Source organism: Pogona vitticeps, chromosome 7 (genome assembly GCF_051106095.1).
Source record: "Pogona vitticeps strain Pit_001003342236 chromosome 7, PviZW2.1, whole genome shotgun sequence".
In the NCBI taxonomy this organism is placed as follows: domain Eukaryota; kingdom Metazoa; phylum Chordata; class Lepidosauria; order Squamata; family Agamidae; genus Pogona; species Pogona vitticeps.
The window spans coordinates 30590473-30603162 of record NC_135789.1 but is presented as its reverse complement, the minus strand read 5'-3'; the positions used below and the strand labels follow the sequence as shown (position 1 = coordinate 30603162).

General features: G+C 44.2%; 1 protein-coding gene across 4 annotated transcripts in view; it reads left to right on the top strand.

Moving 5' to 3' along the window:
- The window catches only part of LOC140701753 (Fanconi anemia group J protein homolog), a 170100-nt gene that overhangs the window by 135717 nt on the left and 21693 nt on the right, over positions 1–12690 (top strand). For 2 of the 4 annotated variants that reach the window (XR_013538084.1, XR_013538085.1), the window contains exon 23: positions 2754–2901. Coding sequence is in view for 1 of the 4 variants with exons in the window: in XM_078379290.1 (XP_078235416.1) it covers positions 2754–2809 (56 nt within the window). In the remaining 3 variants the exon portion in view is untranslated. Of the gene's footprint in view, positions 1–2753; positions 7575–12690 lie in introns of those variants that run through there. The other 2 variants (XR_013538086.1, XM_078379290.1) reach the window with 2 other exon arrangements.

Genomic DNA, 12690 nt, shown 5'->3' with positions numbered 1-12690 from the left:
TGAACAAAGATGCATCAGTGTGGGTCAGGCATTTCCAAAGAACTGTGCTTATATTGGATTTGTTTCCTAACTTCTCAAGGTTTTTTTCCCCAAGGAGGGGGGAAAAACTTTTTTAAGGTGAAGCCTCTCCTTGGAATATCTTACTCTTTCCCCACAACTTCTTCCTGTCCTGGTTATACTCCGTGCCAGTGTGAACCCCTTGTCCATAACTGTTTGCTGTTTTGTGATTTTTTTAAAAAATTTAGGTACATAGTATTGTGTCACCTTGGTTTATTATGGATTTGACTACTAACCCTCTTGGGCACCTTTTTTGTTTTAAAAGGACTGGATCTAAAACTTAAAAAATAAATCCAAATAAATAGACCTACATTATGGGTTACTTTGGAGCCAAAGTACTAGATACAAACATATTTGGATAAATACAGTTTAAAGAAATGAATAAAATTTAATTTCCCATAAAATTCAATTCCTGAATCCAAGCATTTTAATACCTTGGCTTCAGGGGACATCTCCAGATATATCTGACTTACATTTTCTCTCATTGCTGTGGCCAGGCTGGATGGCATGATGGACACTGTAGTCTTCTGCATCTGGAGGACCCACCCACACCCAGTTCAGTAAGGATTGTCCTCAGAATGATTGAACAGGTGATGGCTTGCAACCTGGATCTCCCCAAACCAAACCTATAGCTCCCACATCACCCTTCTCTTCCCCTAACACAATTAAGTGATGAAATCCCTAAGTGATCACACTCCCCTCTTCCCAAGCTTTTTTCGACCCACAACTCTGAAATCCATAGCATCGCACTCTTGCTAAGAAGTTGAGGCTGGTCCTTCCCATTGACAGAAGCAGACTGTGTTGCCACAGGGGGGGGGGGGGGGGGTTGGAAGAGAGAAAAAGTCGTTGCTTATTCCTGCTATTAATATCAAGAATGTGTCAGAATTTCCATTCTCCGCCACTAATTTTGTGGTTTTATGACTATGCCATAAAAACACACCTCTTGCCTGATTCTTGGCATGCTGACTTTTAGCTGGCCTTTTTTTTTTTAAAGCTGTGTTAACTCAAAACATCCATCCAGACGCTGGTGAAATCCCTGCATAGCAGCTACACTTGTTGCTTTTCTGTTTCTTTTTCTCTTTTTCATTTCTTTTCAAAAGTCCCTTAGTGGCCTCAGAAGTCCAAGCTTGTCACAGGAGAAGAAGCTTGCGTTGCTCCTTGCAAATTATTCTGTCTGGAATGAATCGCTGGGCCCATAATTATTATTTTCTTAAAGCCAAACCCAGCTGGCGGTTCCATGCCTCTTCCCTTTGGCTTCCAACCATTCTCCTTGTTGTGGCATTCCCTCGAAAAATGCTGCAAATGGGACTCCCAGGGTCACACATCGAAACCAGATGAAAACAGATTTCGGCATGGCTTCCGCCTGGCAGCCTGCAAAGGTGCCGATAAGAATTTGTCACGGATTGCTATCTTGTTCCTCCCCACCTCAGTTCCCAATGTCCTTGGCTAATAGCTGCAATAATTATTCCAGCATGAAACGGGTTTAAGTGTCTAGGGGTAGATATTACTATAATAAGCAATGGAGTTTTCCTTGGAAATTGCAGGGGCCTGAAGCCTTTAATTGGAAAAGGTTTATAGTAGATGGATTGAGATTTCCAAGACCAAAGCCGGCCCTACTGTTGGGCAGAGTGGAGTAACCATTGCGAAGATATTGGAGGCAGCCAACAAAGTGTGGGAGAAAATAGTTTTTGTGCCACACCATCTCCGCAAAGCCCCACAAGCTAACCTGATGCCTGAAGAGTGGCTCTGGCTTTTTGAATTCACTCACCAAGTGACCATTTTCTCAGTCAAATCTTGAATGTCGTCACTAACAGAGTTGCCAAATCCAAAATCTTTTTTTAAAAAAACAAAGTGTTGCATTTTTAAGCCATGTCAACTCAAAATATCCAACTAGGCACTAGCCAAAAGCTTGCTTTACCTCTTCTTCTTTATCTCTGAGCCATTTTGCTCTTCGTTACAGGTGGCAAAATATCTTGAACTGGCCCCTAGTGAAGATTCCAGCCAATTTTTTAATATTTTGCCCATCAGGTTGCTTTAGAAGTTTTCACTGTGAATACTTGATACCTTATCAGCAGAATTTACAAAGTCACAACTCCTAAAATACTACAAATTAATGAAAAATATTCATTAAAACTAACTTCAACTTACTTTCCATGCACTGAAGTTATCAGACGTACCGTCACCAGACAATACAAGATTTAGGGGACTTTGTGGTGATGGCTCCTTTGTTATTGCACTCTGTCCCCCAGCTCGTTTAGAAAGACCTGTTCCAGCCTGTATATATTTCAGTGGACAGACCAATTCAAAACAGTGAGCTCTTGTGGAATCCCTGACATTTCCAAGATGTAATGAAGATGGTTTAGCTATTTTATGACTTCAATTGCTGTTGATCTTGGCATTGCTGTATTGTTTATCTCAGCTTATTAATTAATTTTATTAGACATTTTATTACTGGCATTATTTATTGCATTTTATTGATTGCATTAACTGTTGCTGGCCCCAGTTTATGTCCGCTGAGATAAAAATCTAAAATAAATAAATACTGCTACTGGCATGATGAAGCCAGCGTAACTTCTTTTTTGACAAATACTCCTCTTCAACATTGTATTGCAAAAGAGAGATAAAGATTGTTATCTGTAAAATAATTCAGATTTTAATGTTATTGTCTCCTCCCTCTCCTGCATCCCCCTTCATAGGTTTGGCTTTCAGTGTTCAGTTAATTCCTGTGCGTCCTTCAACTACCGAACTTTGAATGTTGGCTCAGATTCCATGCATTTCGAAAGAATTTCTTCATTCCTGGCAACTGGAAAGACTGATGAATGACGGATTGATTTTTTATCCCAGGTAGAATTTTTCTTTTCATGTTTAGAGAGTTCTCTAGTACAGTAATTTGAAAAGCCTGTTGACTTTGGGATATGTACTGTGTATTTTCAGATTCATTTATTTGTCAGAAGAGCATTTTAGCATTTTATTTTTCAAATCAATTTGCTTCTTTGCCTATTACTTCACATCTTACAAAGAGGTCTTTTACTTGTTGGGTTGGGTTTATTTCTTCAAATTGAGTAGTATTTAAAGTTCAAAGTATTGCGAGAATATACTTTAATCTGAAGAAATTAAAATGACCAGATTTTTTTTAAAATAAGTAACATGTTGATATTAGTTTAAACTGGACTAAGGCCAGAGAGTTGATGTGATAATACTGTATATAATTTTCCTGACTAGTAGCCACCAATGGCCTCATCCTTTATAAATTTATCTAATCCACTTTTAAAGATATCCAAGTTGGAAGCTACCATCTTTTGGCAAGGAGTTCCACAGTTCAACTTTTGCACGGAAGTATGTCCTTTTTTTCAGTTCTCCCTCTCCCAGCTCAGCAGCTTCAAATATAGGAAAGGCTCTTCCGTAGAAGACGGAAGAAATGTGTTTTCTGTTGCTGCACAGAGTGGGCCAGGAAGAAAATAACTGGACAGGTTCAAATGACAGAAGAGGAGATTTTGACTAAACATTAGAAAGACACAGAGCTGAGCAGCGTAACCTGCCCATGTTTGCTGTGGGATTCTGGGTCTCGTAGTCCAGTAAGTACCACTTAAAAGCTCCAGGAAGAGCTTCCGGGTGATAGGAGCAGTTTGACAGCGGAATGGACTGCCTATGAAAAGGTTTCTAAGCAGAGGTCATGGGGGCCATCCGTCAGGGATGCTCAGCGGCAGGTTCCCTGTATTGGCCAAGGGTTGGATATTAATCATTGAACCCTGTATTTCTGTAAATGCTTTGAAAAGAAAATTGAGTATAATTCCTGCCCCCCCGCCCCCCTTTAATCAAGACTGTTTTCTTTGCATTGCTTGAATCATGAGTTAGCCAGGAGAGCAGGGGAAGCCCGGGAATTTGTACCTACCTACGGTTGCAAAATGGAACCCCGTATTCAGGGGCAGTCTGTTTTAGAATTTGAAGCAGTCTGTCATGACCTGCTCTTGGAGCGTTTGTCATATTTGTGCTGCAAACAGAACGAGGCTCCGGATTGATGTGAGCCAGAGGAATTCTTGAATTCCATACCTGCTTGTCTCTAGTTATCTCTCTCAATCTCTCTCTCTCTCTCTCTGTGCGTGCACGCCTAAAATGTTTAGGAAGTGTCATATGGATGTTTGTGATTTTCTCCCACATCCTGGCTAGCCTAAAAGGGAAAAGGTTCTGTGGTCCCAAACGCAGCCCCGCGCAGCAAGACCAAACAGACAACTTGCTGTAAAAAAGCAGTTTAATAAGTCATTAAAATGCCATTGATCTGAACACATTGAAAAATAGACAGAAAGAAAAAAGAAAACAGAGAGCATACTATGAAAACAAAAGGCTTTCAAATAATTAGGATCTTATGCCCCAGCCCAGGGCTGATCCGTGCGCAGAGACTTTCCCGCTGCAATCAGGCCAACCCAAAATCTGATGTCTAAGGAAGGAATTAGCAGCACATAAATCAACGGGCGCTGCATTTGTCAGTCCTTTTTATGCCATGGAGACGAACTGTTCTTCAGCAAAAGCTGGCGCTCTGGACTCCACGTTATGGTGCTGTCACCTATAAACTCTCGGAATTTCAGCCATCTCCCTAGCCAAGTTTCTAGTCCACAGAGAGAGACTTTGAATTGAAACCAGGAGGCAAGTTATAAGAAGTCTGAGTTCTTTGCTTCCAGCTGGTGGCCTAAATCCTGTGGACTAAGTTATGCCTACATGGAGGTGATACCAGACTCCCTGTGCTGTTGATGCTGCCACCTTTGTACAAGCATAATTTACTCAACAGGATTTTAGCCTCTATATTTTTAATATCTCCCCTCTCAAACCTCCTGGTTGATCCCCTGCATCCTGAAAAACTGTATTTGTCATTATGTGCCATCAAGGTGCCTTTGGAGTAAGGTGACCGTATGAATGAGATATCTCTAAAATGCCTTCTTCCTCAACGGCCCTGCTCAGCCCTTGTAAACTCAACCCTGTGATTTCATTTAAGGAGTCAATCCATCTCATATTGGGTCTTCCTCTTTTCCTGCTGCCTTCCAGCATGATGGTATTTTCCAGAGAATCCTGCCTTCTCCGGATGAGCCCACAAAGTAGGACAGCCTCAGCTTCAACATTTTAGGCTTGATTTGATCTAGGACGCCCTTGTTCATCTTTCTGGCTATCCAGAATAGCTGCAAAGCTCTACTCCAGCTCCACATTTCAAACAAATCCTTTTTTTCCCTTCCTCCTGTCAGCTTTCTTTACAATCCATCTTTCACACCCATACATGATGATCAGAAATACAAGAGCATGGCTGACCTTGATCTTGGTCTCCAGTGATACCTCCATATACTTCATTATCTTTTTTACTTCATTCATTGCGGTCTTTCTGAGTCTCAGTCTTTTTCTGATTTCTTGACCGCACTCTCCACTCGGATTGATGATTGAACCAAGATAGACAAAATCTCCAACTACTCCAGTTTCTTCCCTGTCAATGCTAAAGTTGTGTAGTTCTACTGTAGTCCGGATTTTTGTTTTCTTAACATTCAACTACAGTCTTGCTTTGTCACTTTCTCCATTCGCTACAAATCATTGCTGCTTTCTGCCAGTAAGATGGTGGCATCTGCATACCTTAAATTATTGATGTTTCCTCCACCAGTTTTCGCTCCTCCTTCATCTGAATCTAGTCTGGCTTTCCATACAATATGTTCTGCGTACAGATTGAACAGATAAAGGGATCAAGTTTTACCTTAGAGCAACCTGTTATTGCCAACTAATAATGGTCACCGTGTTAGTTCATGCTAGAGAGCAAGAGTTGGAGATCATGTGGTCTGGGGGCTGCGCATGACTTTAAGGCCATTGCTGAGACTCTTGTGCCTGCATTTTTTGTAGCATAAAAGGGAACCTCCAGGGGATGGGATTCTCCCCTGCAACAAACCCTCACCAACCCCTGGAAATGGTTTTAGCTTCCCAAAAAGCTTTTATGAGAAACCGTCCTGTTATTTCTGCGTTTTCTGGAACATCTGATGTAATCTGTGGTTACAGGATATGGCCCCAGACCTTTTCATGGTTCCTCTGCTTCGCCATAGAGTTTCACTGTAAGCTTTAGGATCAGCAGGATGGCCCCAAGATGTTTTGATGCCTGAAATGAAGGACAAGTTCTCCCCACTCACTCCACACAGAGCAGAAGGCCAGGTTGGCCGTTGAATTGTACTATTCATGCAGGTCATAGGGCCAGAGTCTGTGCAGGATACACGGTGTGGCCTGTTCAGGCCTGCCTTCCAAAACAGAAGGGAATGACTGGGGTTTGAGGAAGATGTGGTTGTCCACCCGTGTTCCCCCGATCGGCTGCTGTGCTTCACCTAATGGTCGGGCCGGCCCTGGCCTGCAGCCGTGGGAGCAACGCTCCATGGCCTGGCTTTTCTGGCAGAGGGTAGGCTTGAACAGAAAGGGTGTTGTTGATTTTTTAAAAACAAAAACCAAACCAAACCTCCGGAGAGAGATTCAGCCCGCTGGCTTTTAAATCAGGGGTGCCCTTTCATGCCTCTTAGTGACCCCTTATGGCCAAACAGGTAGCAAAGCGCAGAGCAAAGCGCAGAGGCGCGATTTCTTTTTCCACTCCATCTGCCACAAGTGATTAGTACAGAGGCACCGCGTAAGACGTAGGCCTCGTTTGCCTGCAGGAACTGGGGGGAGGAAATTAAAGGATCAACAACTTAAGAGGGGCACTGAGAAAGGATTGTTCCCATGGAACAGACGCGAGCGCTCAGGAAATTGGCTTCATGAAAGGCCGAGGATGCTGGGAGGAGGATGAGGAAGGCAGGTGATGATCCTAAATCATGTTTCAGTGACACGGAGGTTTGAACCAAGCCTCCTCTTCCTCCTTATTCTTGTTGTTATTACAGATTATTATCCGTGATATTATTATTTGAATGAATAATAGTACAGTTTGAAGAGACAGAATGGCTTTCTCAGAGGCTGCGTCTCCTCCATGGGCAATTCATGCCACTGCAAATACTGAACTATCCACATTAAAATCTGGGAGGTGATTGTAAGAACACTGAAATCAAATGAAGCTTTTGGTTCATTACTATCGGCCTCAGCCAGAAGGTGCTGAAAACAAGAAAAACGTGTTTTGTTTTTTTAAGTTGAGAGTAAGAGTATCTGTCAGAAGAAATCTTTTTTTGGGGAAAAATGGTGTAACTGCTGTTGCTTGCCCGAAAGCATCTTGGGAATTGGAGTTCAGTGGAAGGCTCTAGGTGGAAATTTTCCAGCATTCCTTGGAGATCTTTAAATCGGTGGATTTGAAATAATCTAAAGAAGCGAAGACCTGCATGAATCACAGTCGGTGCAGTCCAGGATAGTTTGATCTGGTCCAGGAGAGATTATTTCATCCCACAGCCAAGACCCGGAGGTCTGGAGCCTGAGAACAGGCCCAGAAGCGACAGCTCAAGAAGACTCCAAAACTCACAACATCTCCATCCCTAACTGAGTACGAAGCCTTTTAAGAGCCCTCTGCTAGAAAAGCCCAAACCTGCCCCTGCCGAAAAAGATGCTCTCTTCCGCAGACCTTTTGTGGTGCCATAATCTTTTCCTGGTGTCCCCACCCTTTTCCAAACTTGGTATTTATGCCTCTTGAGTGCTTTTCACTTCCCTCTTTGGTGGCTTGGCTCCTCCATCTTGGTGTCCCCAAGGGAATCCGGCTGCGTTTGCAGCCTGTTGCTCCCAAGAGGGGCATGAATAGACGATACCCAGAGACTGAACGGGCTCCGCCAGAAATGGTCTCTCCTCCACTTCACCCCTCCGGCTCACCGAAGATGAAAGGGAATGATGCCCGGGCTGATTCAGCTGTTTATGGATTCCATTTTGGTCTGCTTATGCCGCTGATCCTTTAAGGAGCCTCAGATTACCTATAAGTATGAAGACTTCTGGGGGTGAAAAACAGTTGCAGGATAACAGACCCCTTTTTAAAATAATCCTCGCAAGCATCAGAGGGTAATTTATAGAGATCTGGTTGCCGGCGTGGAATTCGGCTAGAATTTCATTAGCAAAACCTTGATGGGTTTTCTGAGTTCCTCCATTGTGAGGAATATCCAACCGGCAGTTGTAGAACGATTCTTTTTGCTCTTTATATGTAACCACCAACCATAATTCTCTGGTTAAGCAACAAAGAGGAGGGGTAATGGAAGGGCAGTAAAACAGGTTGAGGGGTTGTTTGCGAAGGGAGAACCTCCCAGTAGGCAGGGGGGGGGATTGTCAAGTGTCTTTTCTCCACTCTAGTGCCCTCCAGATGGTATGGGCCGCTTGGCCGGTATTGGGGGAGAATAGGGGTTGCCACCCAGAAAGTTCCAGAAAGCATCCGTTTGGGGATACCTGTTGACAAAATATTTATCTTGTCCCCACAGTGACGTATTTCTTGACTGTGGACAAGAGTGCTGGGAAGCATTGGGTTGCACCCAATGAGAACCTTTAATGCTGTTTTTTACTGAGCCAGACTGTCTCCATTTCAGCTCAATACTGCCTGCACTGACTGGCAGCCGCTCTCCTAGACTTCCAGCGGTGGTCCTTTCCCACCCCACCTGACACGCCAGGGATTCGATTCCCCCAAATACTGTCTAGTGTTACCTTAGGAACGAACATATTTTGTCAAAGCTTTCTTGAGCTCATCTGGTCAAACGCCTTTTCAGCTTGGAGTATTGCTCTTTCTTTCTGTTTGGGGTGCAGCTACTGTTGCAAAATGTGATCTGAACTGCCAATAATACCCGGACCTCCCCCAGGAATCACGGGACCTCTTTTTTTTTTTTAGTCATTGGGATTGGCCAAGCCAAGACCTTTGTCTCAACTACCACATACAAAGGTTGTCGTTCAAGCACGATGTTGTTGGGAGACGGAAACAGATTGTTACATTTTGGTTTGTCTCTCTCTCTCTCTCTCTCTCGTGTTCACAGTCTCAAGCTCAGTCTTGGCCAGGCTTTGAGAGTGTTTTCAGTTTAAAGTTCCGTAAAGTTAAATTCATCTTGAAATTTGAGGATTTGAAGGAAAAAAATTTTTGAGTGAAAACTTGTATACATTTCCCATCTTACATGCAATTGGTACATAAATTGGGGTGTTTATACACCCTTTTGCCCATATTTTGCTAACAGACATTCTTAAAGTGGCATTCTTAAATTCCAGTTCATGACTTGTAGCACACTATGGGATCACACTGGGACCCAAGAGGGTCCTGAGCATCAGCTAAATGTGACAAGAAGGCTTGGGAATGCAATAATGAAGTATCTGTGAAAAGTCTTCATCCCAGCTCTATTCAAAAAAAGAGAAATAAATGTATATAAAGCCAGTGATTATCGCCCCATGAATGGGGTGGGGGGCCAAGGAGTGTGTGTGTGTGTGTGTGCGTGCGTGCGTGTGTTTAGTTACAAAATCTTGTCTGAATGATACTGTACAGAAATCCCCATGGAAGCCGGATTTTTTTCCTAGCTTCCGAGCTGTCTTTTCTGCTTCATATTGATAAATGGCTAGGAAAGGAAGCTATCTAATCTTCAGATTGGCCGCTTTTCTTAAAAGAGCAGGAGGATGCGGAGAATGTGCACGCATTCCAAAAGTGGTGGGCATGATCGACTCCTTAATTTTCTCTCTTTCTTCCTGATCTTTTGAGGTTTCCTCTGAAGTCAAGCGTTGGAGAAAGATGCTTTAATCCTTCAGGACAGGGAGAGACGGTGCCTTCGGTCACCTGTTTAAACTGAATTGATTACCTGTCCCAGCATCCATTTTGTTTGGGCTGCCGTCTCTGGATGGCTCCCACGTTCTGCTTTTCTCTCCGACGGAACCAGCCCTTGCTGGTTTCCATTATTTTCTGATGCATGTTGAGAGTTCATCACCTTCTCAGGATGGCCCTTGATTGGTTCCTTATGGCTTGCGGAGAACCGCATTTCTGTTTTCTTGCTGAAACGAAGCAACTTTGAGGCATTCAGTCATCTTGCCTGTGTAATTTCCTCCCCCCCTGCTTTAATTCCTGATTGTAGCATTGTGTTGTTCTTTATAATGTTACTTGAGGCAACTTGTTGTGTGTGCATTTTTAAGGGGGTGCTAACAATCCCTCTATAAAATACCTTGGGGTGTCGTAAACCACATCTGCCGTGTGTACAGTCCCCCTTTAGCAACACATCGGATGCAATGAAAATGAGCTAATTAGATATTGGGAGGGCTCTTTGCTCTTCATCAAAGGCGGTGTGACCCTCCCCCCCACGACACTTCAAGAGGGTCTTCCACTCTTGACTTCCGTAAAGAAGGCCTTTATTGCTTCTCTTGTGGTTGGCTTCACCTCACTGGTTGACAGCAAAAGTTAAGTCTCTTGTTGTGACTGTTCGATGCCTCACCAACATGGGTATCATCAGGCAGCATCATGAGGAAGGGTCAGCTGGCCCTACTCTTAGGTAGCCACTTAGGAGTACCATTTGGGGGAGGGGGTCAGTGGCAGTAGCTTCCTAATGGTTCCTCTTAACTCTTCCATCGCCATTCCCACATTTTGAAAACAACAACAACACAGCCTCGTTCTGTGTCCCGTCAGTTCCCCTCCCACCTCGGGTAAGAAGGAGGGCATTGTCTCATGGCAGGCACAGAAGTAAGATTCACCAGGCGGCTTTTGCCTTGGAGAGAGAAGGGACACTGTCATGTCTTTGGCCTCAGGCAGCAAAATATCTTGGACTCCAGTCCTGAGATCAGGATTCACCCCTACTGTCTGCTGCTCACCTCACCCACCCACGGTGATGAAATAGACCTCACAAGCCTCCATTCTACTATCCCCCATTCGCCACATGGTACGTTGGCCCAGGACATTCGGGGGGGGGGTTGAGATCCACAACCCCGCCAGAGAGCTGGCCCTGCCACCTGTGGCCCATTCACGTGCCATGCTGAGAGAGAGGGGCTTCGCCCCGGACCGGGCTTCACGGAGGGCTTCCTCGGAAGCCGCCGCGGCCTCTTGCGAGACGTTCCTGGCTCAGGAGGGGAAGGGAGAGGGAGGAGAGGAGCCAAGTCGCAGCAGGCCTGAGGTTTGCTGCTTATTAACCATCGTAGTTAATTAAGCCATAATTATCTTGCCACATTGCAGATGTTGTCTGAGGTATGAGCCAAAGTCTCTCCAAGATTTGAACAGCCGAAGCTTGGGAAGGGTGAGCAGCCCACTCTCCCTCCGGAGGTTGGACGGGTTCTCATCAGCCCTAGCCTGCATGAACACATTTAAAGGGTAATGGGAGTTGTAGTCCAGCAACATCAGGAAGGGGCCACAAGTCTCTCCCCACCCCTTTTCCATGGAATACTGTCCCTCACCATTCTCAAATTGAGGTTTGCCCAGAAGTTGTTGAATCTCAGAAGGTCTCCCTGTAAGCCATGCATGCTGGCTGGGCCTTCTGGACATTGAAATCCAAGAGCACTTAATGGCATATATTTGGGAACTACCATATGTGGCCTTTCCTTATTCTTTAAATTAAACAGGGACACAGAGAGCTTCAGGCACCCAGAGCAGGAAGGCCCTCAAGTCTGCAGCTGGCTGCCAGAGTTCAGAAGAGTCCCCTTAAAATTACAATTCCCAGACGCCACAGCTTGACTGAACTATTAGCCATCGTAGTCCAAGAGAAGTAACTTTCCCAAACTCTTGGTCGTACCATCTCTTTAAGAATTTTGTCCCAGGCTAAAATCCAATGATTGATAACGTCTACGTCTTTTTAAACACCAAGGAAAAGCCATGTGGTTCTGCCCAGCTTTTAATTTTGCTGGCTCAGGCAGTGAAACTTCTAGACTTCTAAAAATGTAGAAGCAAGTTCATTGCCTTCCCAAATGGACATCCCATTTCTAGGACAATGAAGGGAAAGCAAAGGGAATGGTTTGAAAGATGACCAAAAAAAAGCTGTTTAAAACCCCAAAATACATTTGAAAATGCAGATGTTGGGTTGCTTCTGCCAGCCAAGAGGAAAAGGATCCAAAGTTGGAAGCAGCAGAGGAGAACGCGCCCTTTGCGTGTGCTCGTTATTTCAGTTTCACTGCATGACATAATGCCCTGAGTGCTAAATCCAGGCCATGATTATTCCACTATTCTCTGAAGGCCAGCTGATTAGGTTGACCCTAGAATTCAACTTTGTTTTATCACATGGTTTCCATTTTGACAGCTATAAGGATAGGATTTAAAACAGAAATGGGAAGCCTGGTGGTTTTTGGACTACAGCTCCCATAATCCCTTATATAGAGGGGGGACCACAACTCCCAGAAGCTCAGAATTGCATGTCTTAATTTCTATCATCTCCAATCCCTTACCATTTTGGAAGTTAAAGTTGAGTACTCTGGTTAAAAACAGAGAAATGGACCATGTGTGTTGCCAGGATTTCAAGGGGTTGCAGCCTGGGCTGCGTTTGTTGCCTTCCAAATTGGTTGTGGAAGCAGCAGGATAAAATGCAAGCTAAGAGAACAAACTCTATTTGCAGTGGCCTCTTTTTCAGAAAGCACTAGGTGGAAATTTGACCGTAAGGGTGGCTTTCCAAGAACATTGTAACTTATGGCAACTGCTACCACACTGCTGCCAAAAGTAAAACTGGCTTTAATTTCTCTGTGTCTGTAACCGCAGAACATAATCATACAGTATATTGATTTTACTTTCTTTTTTAATCC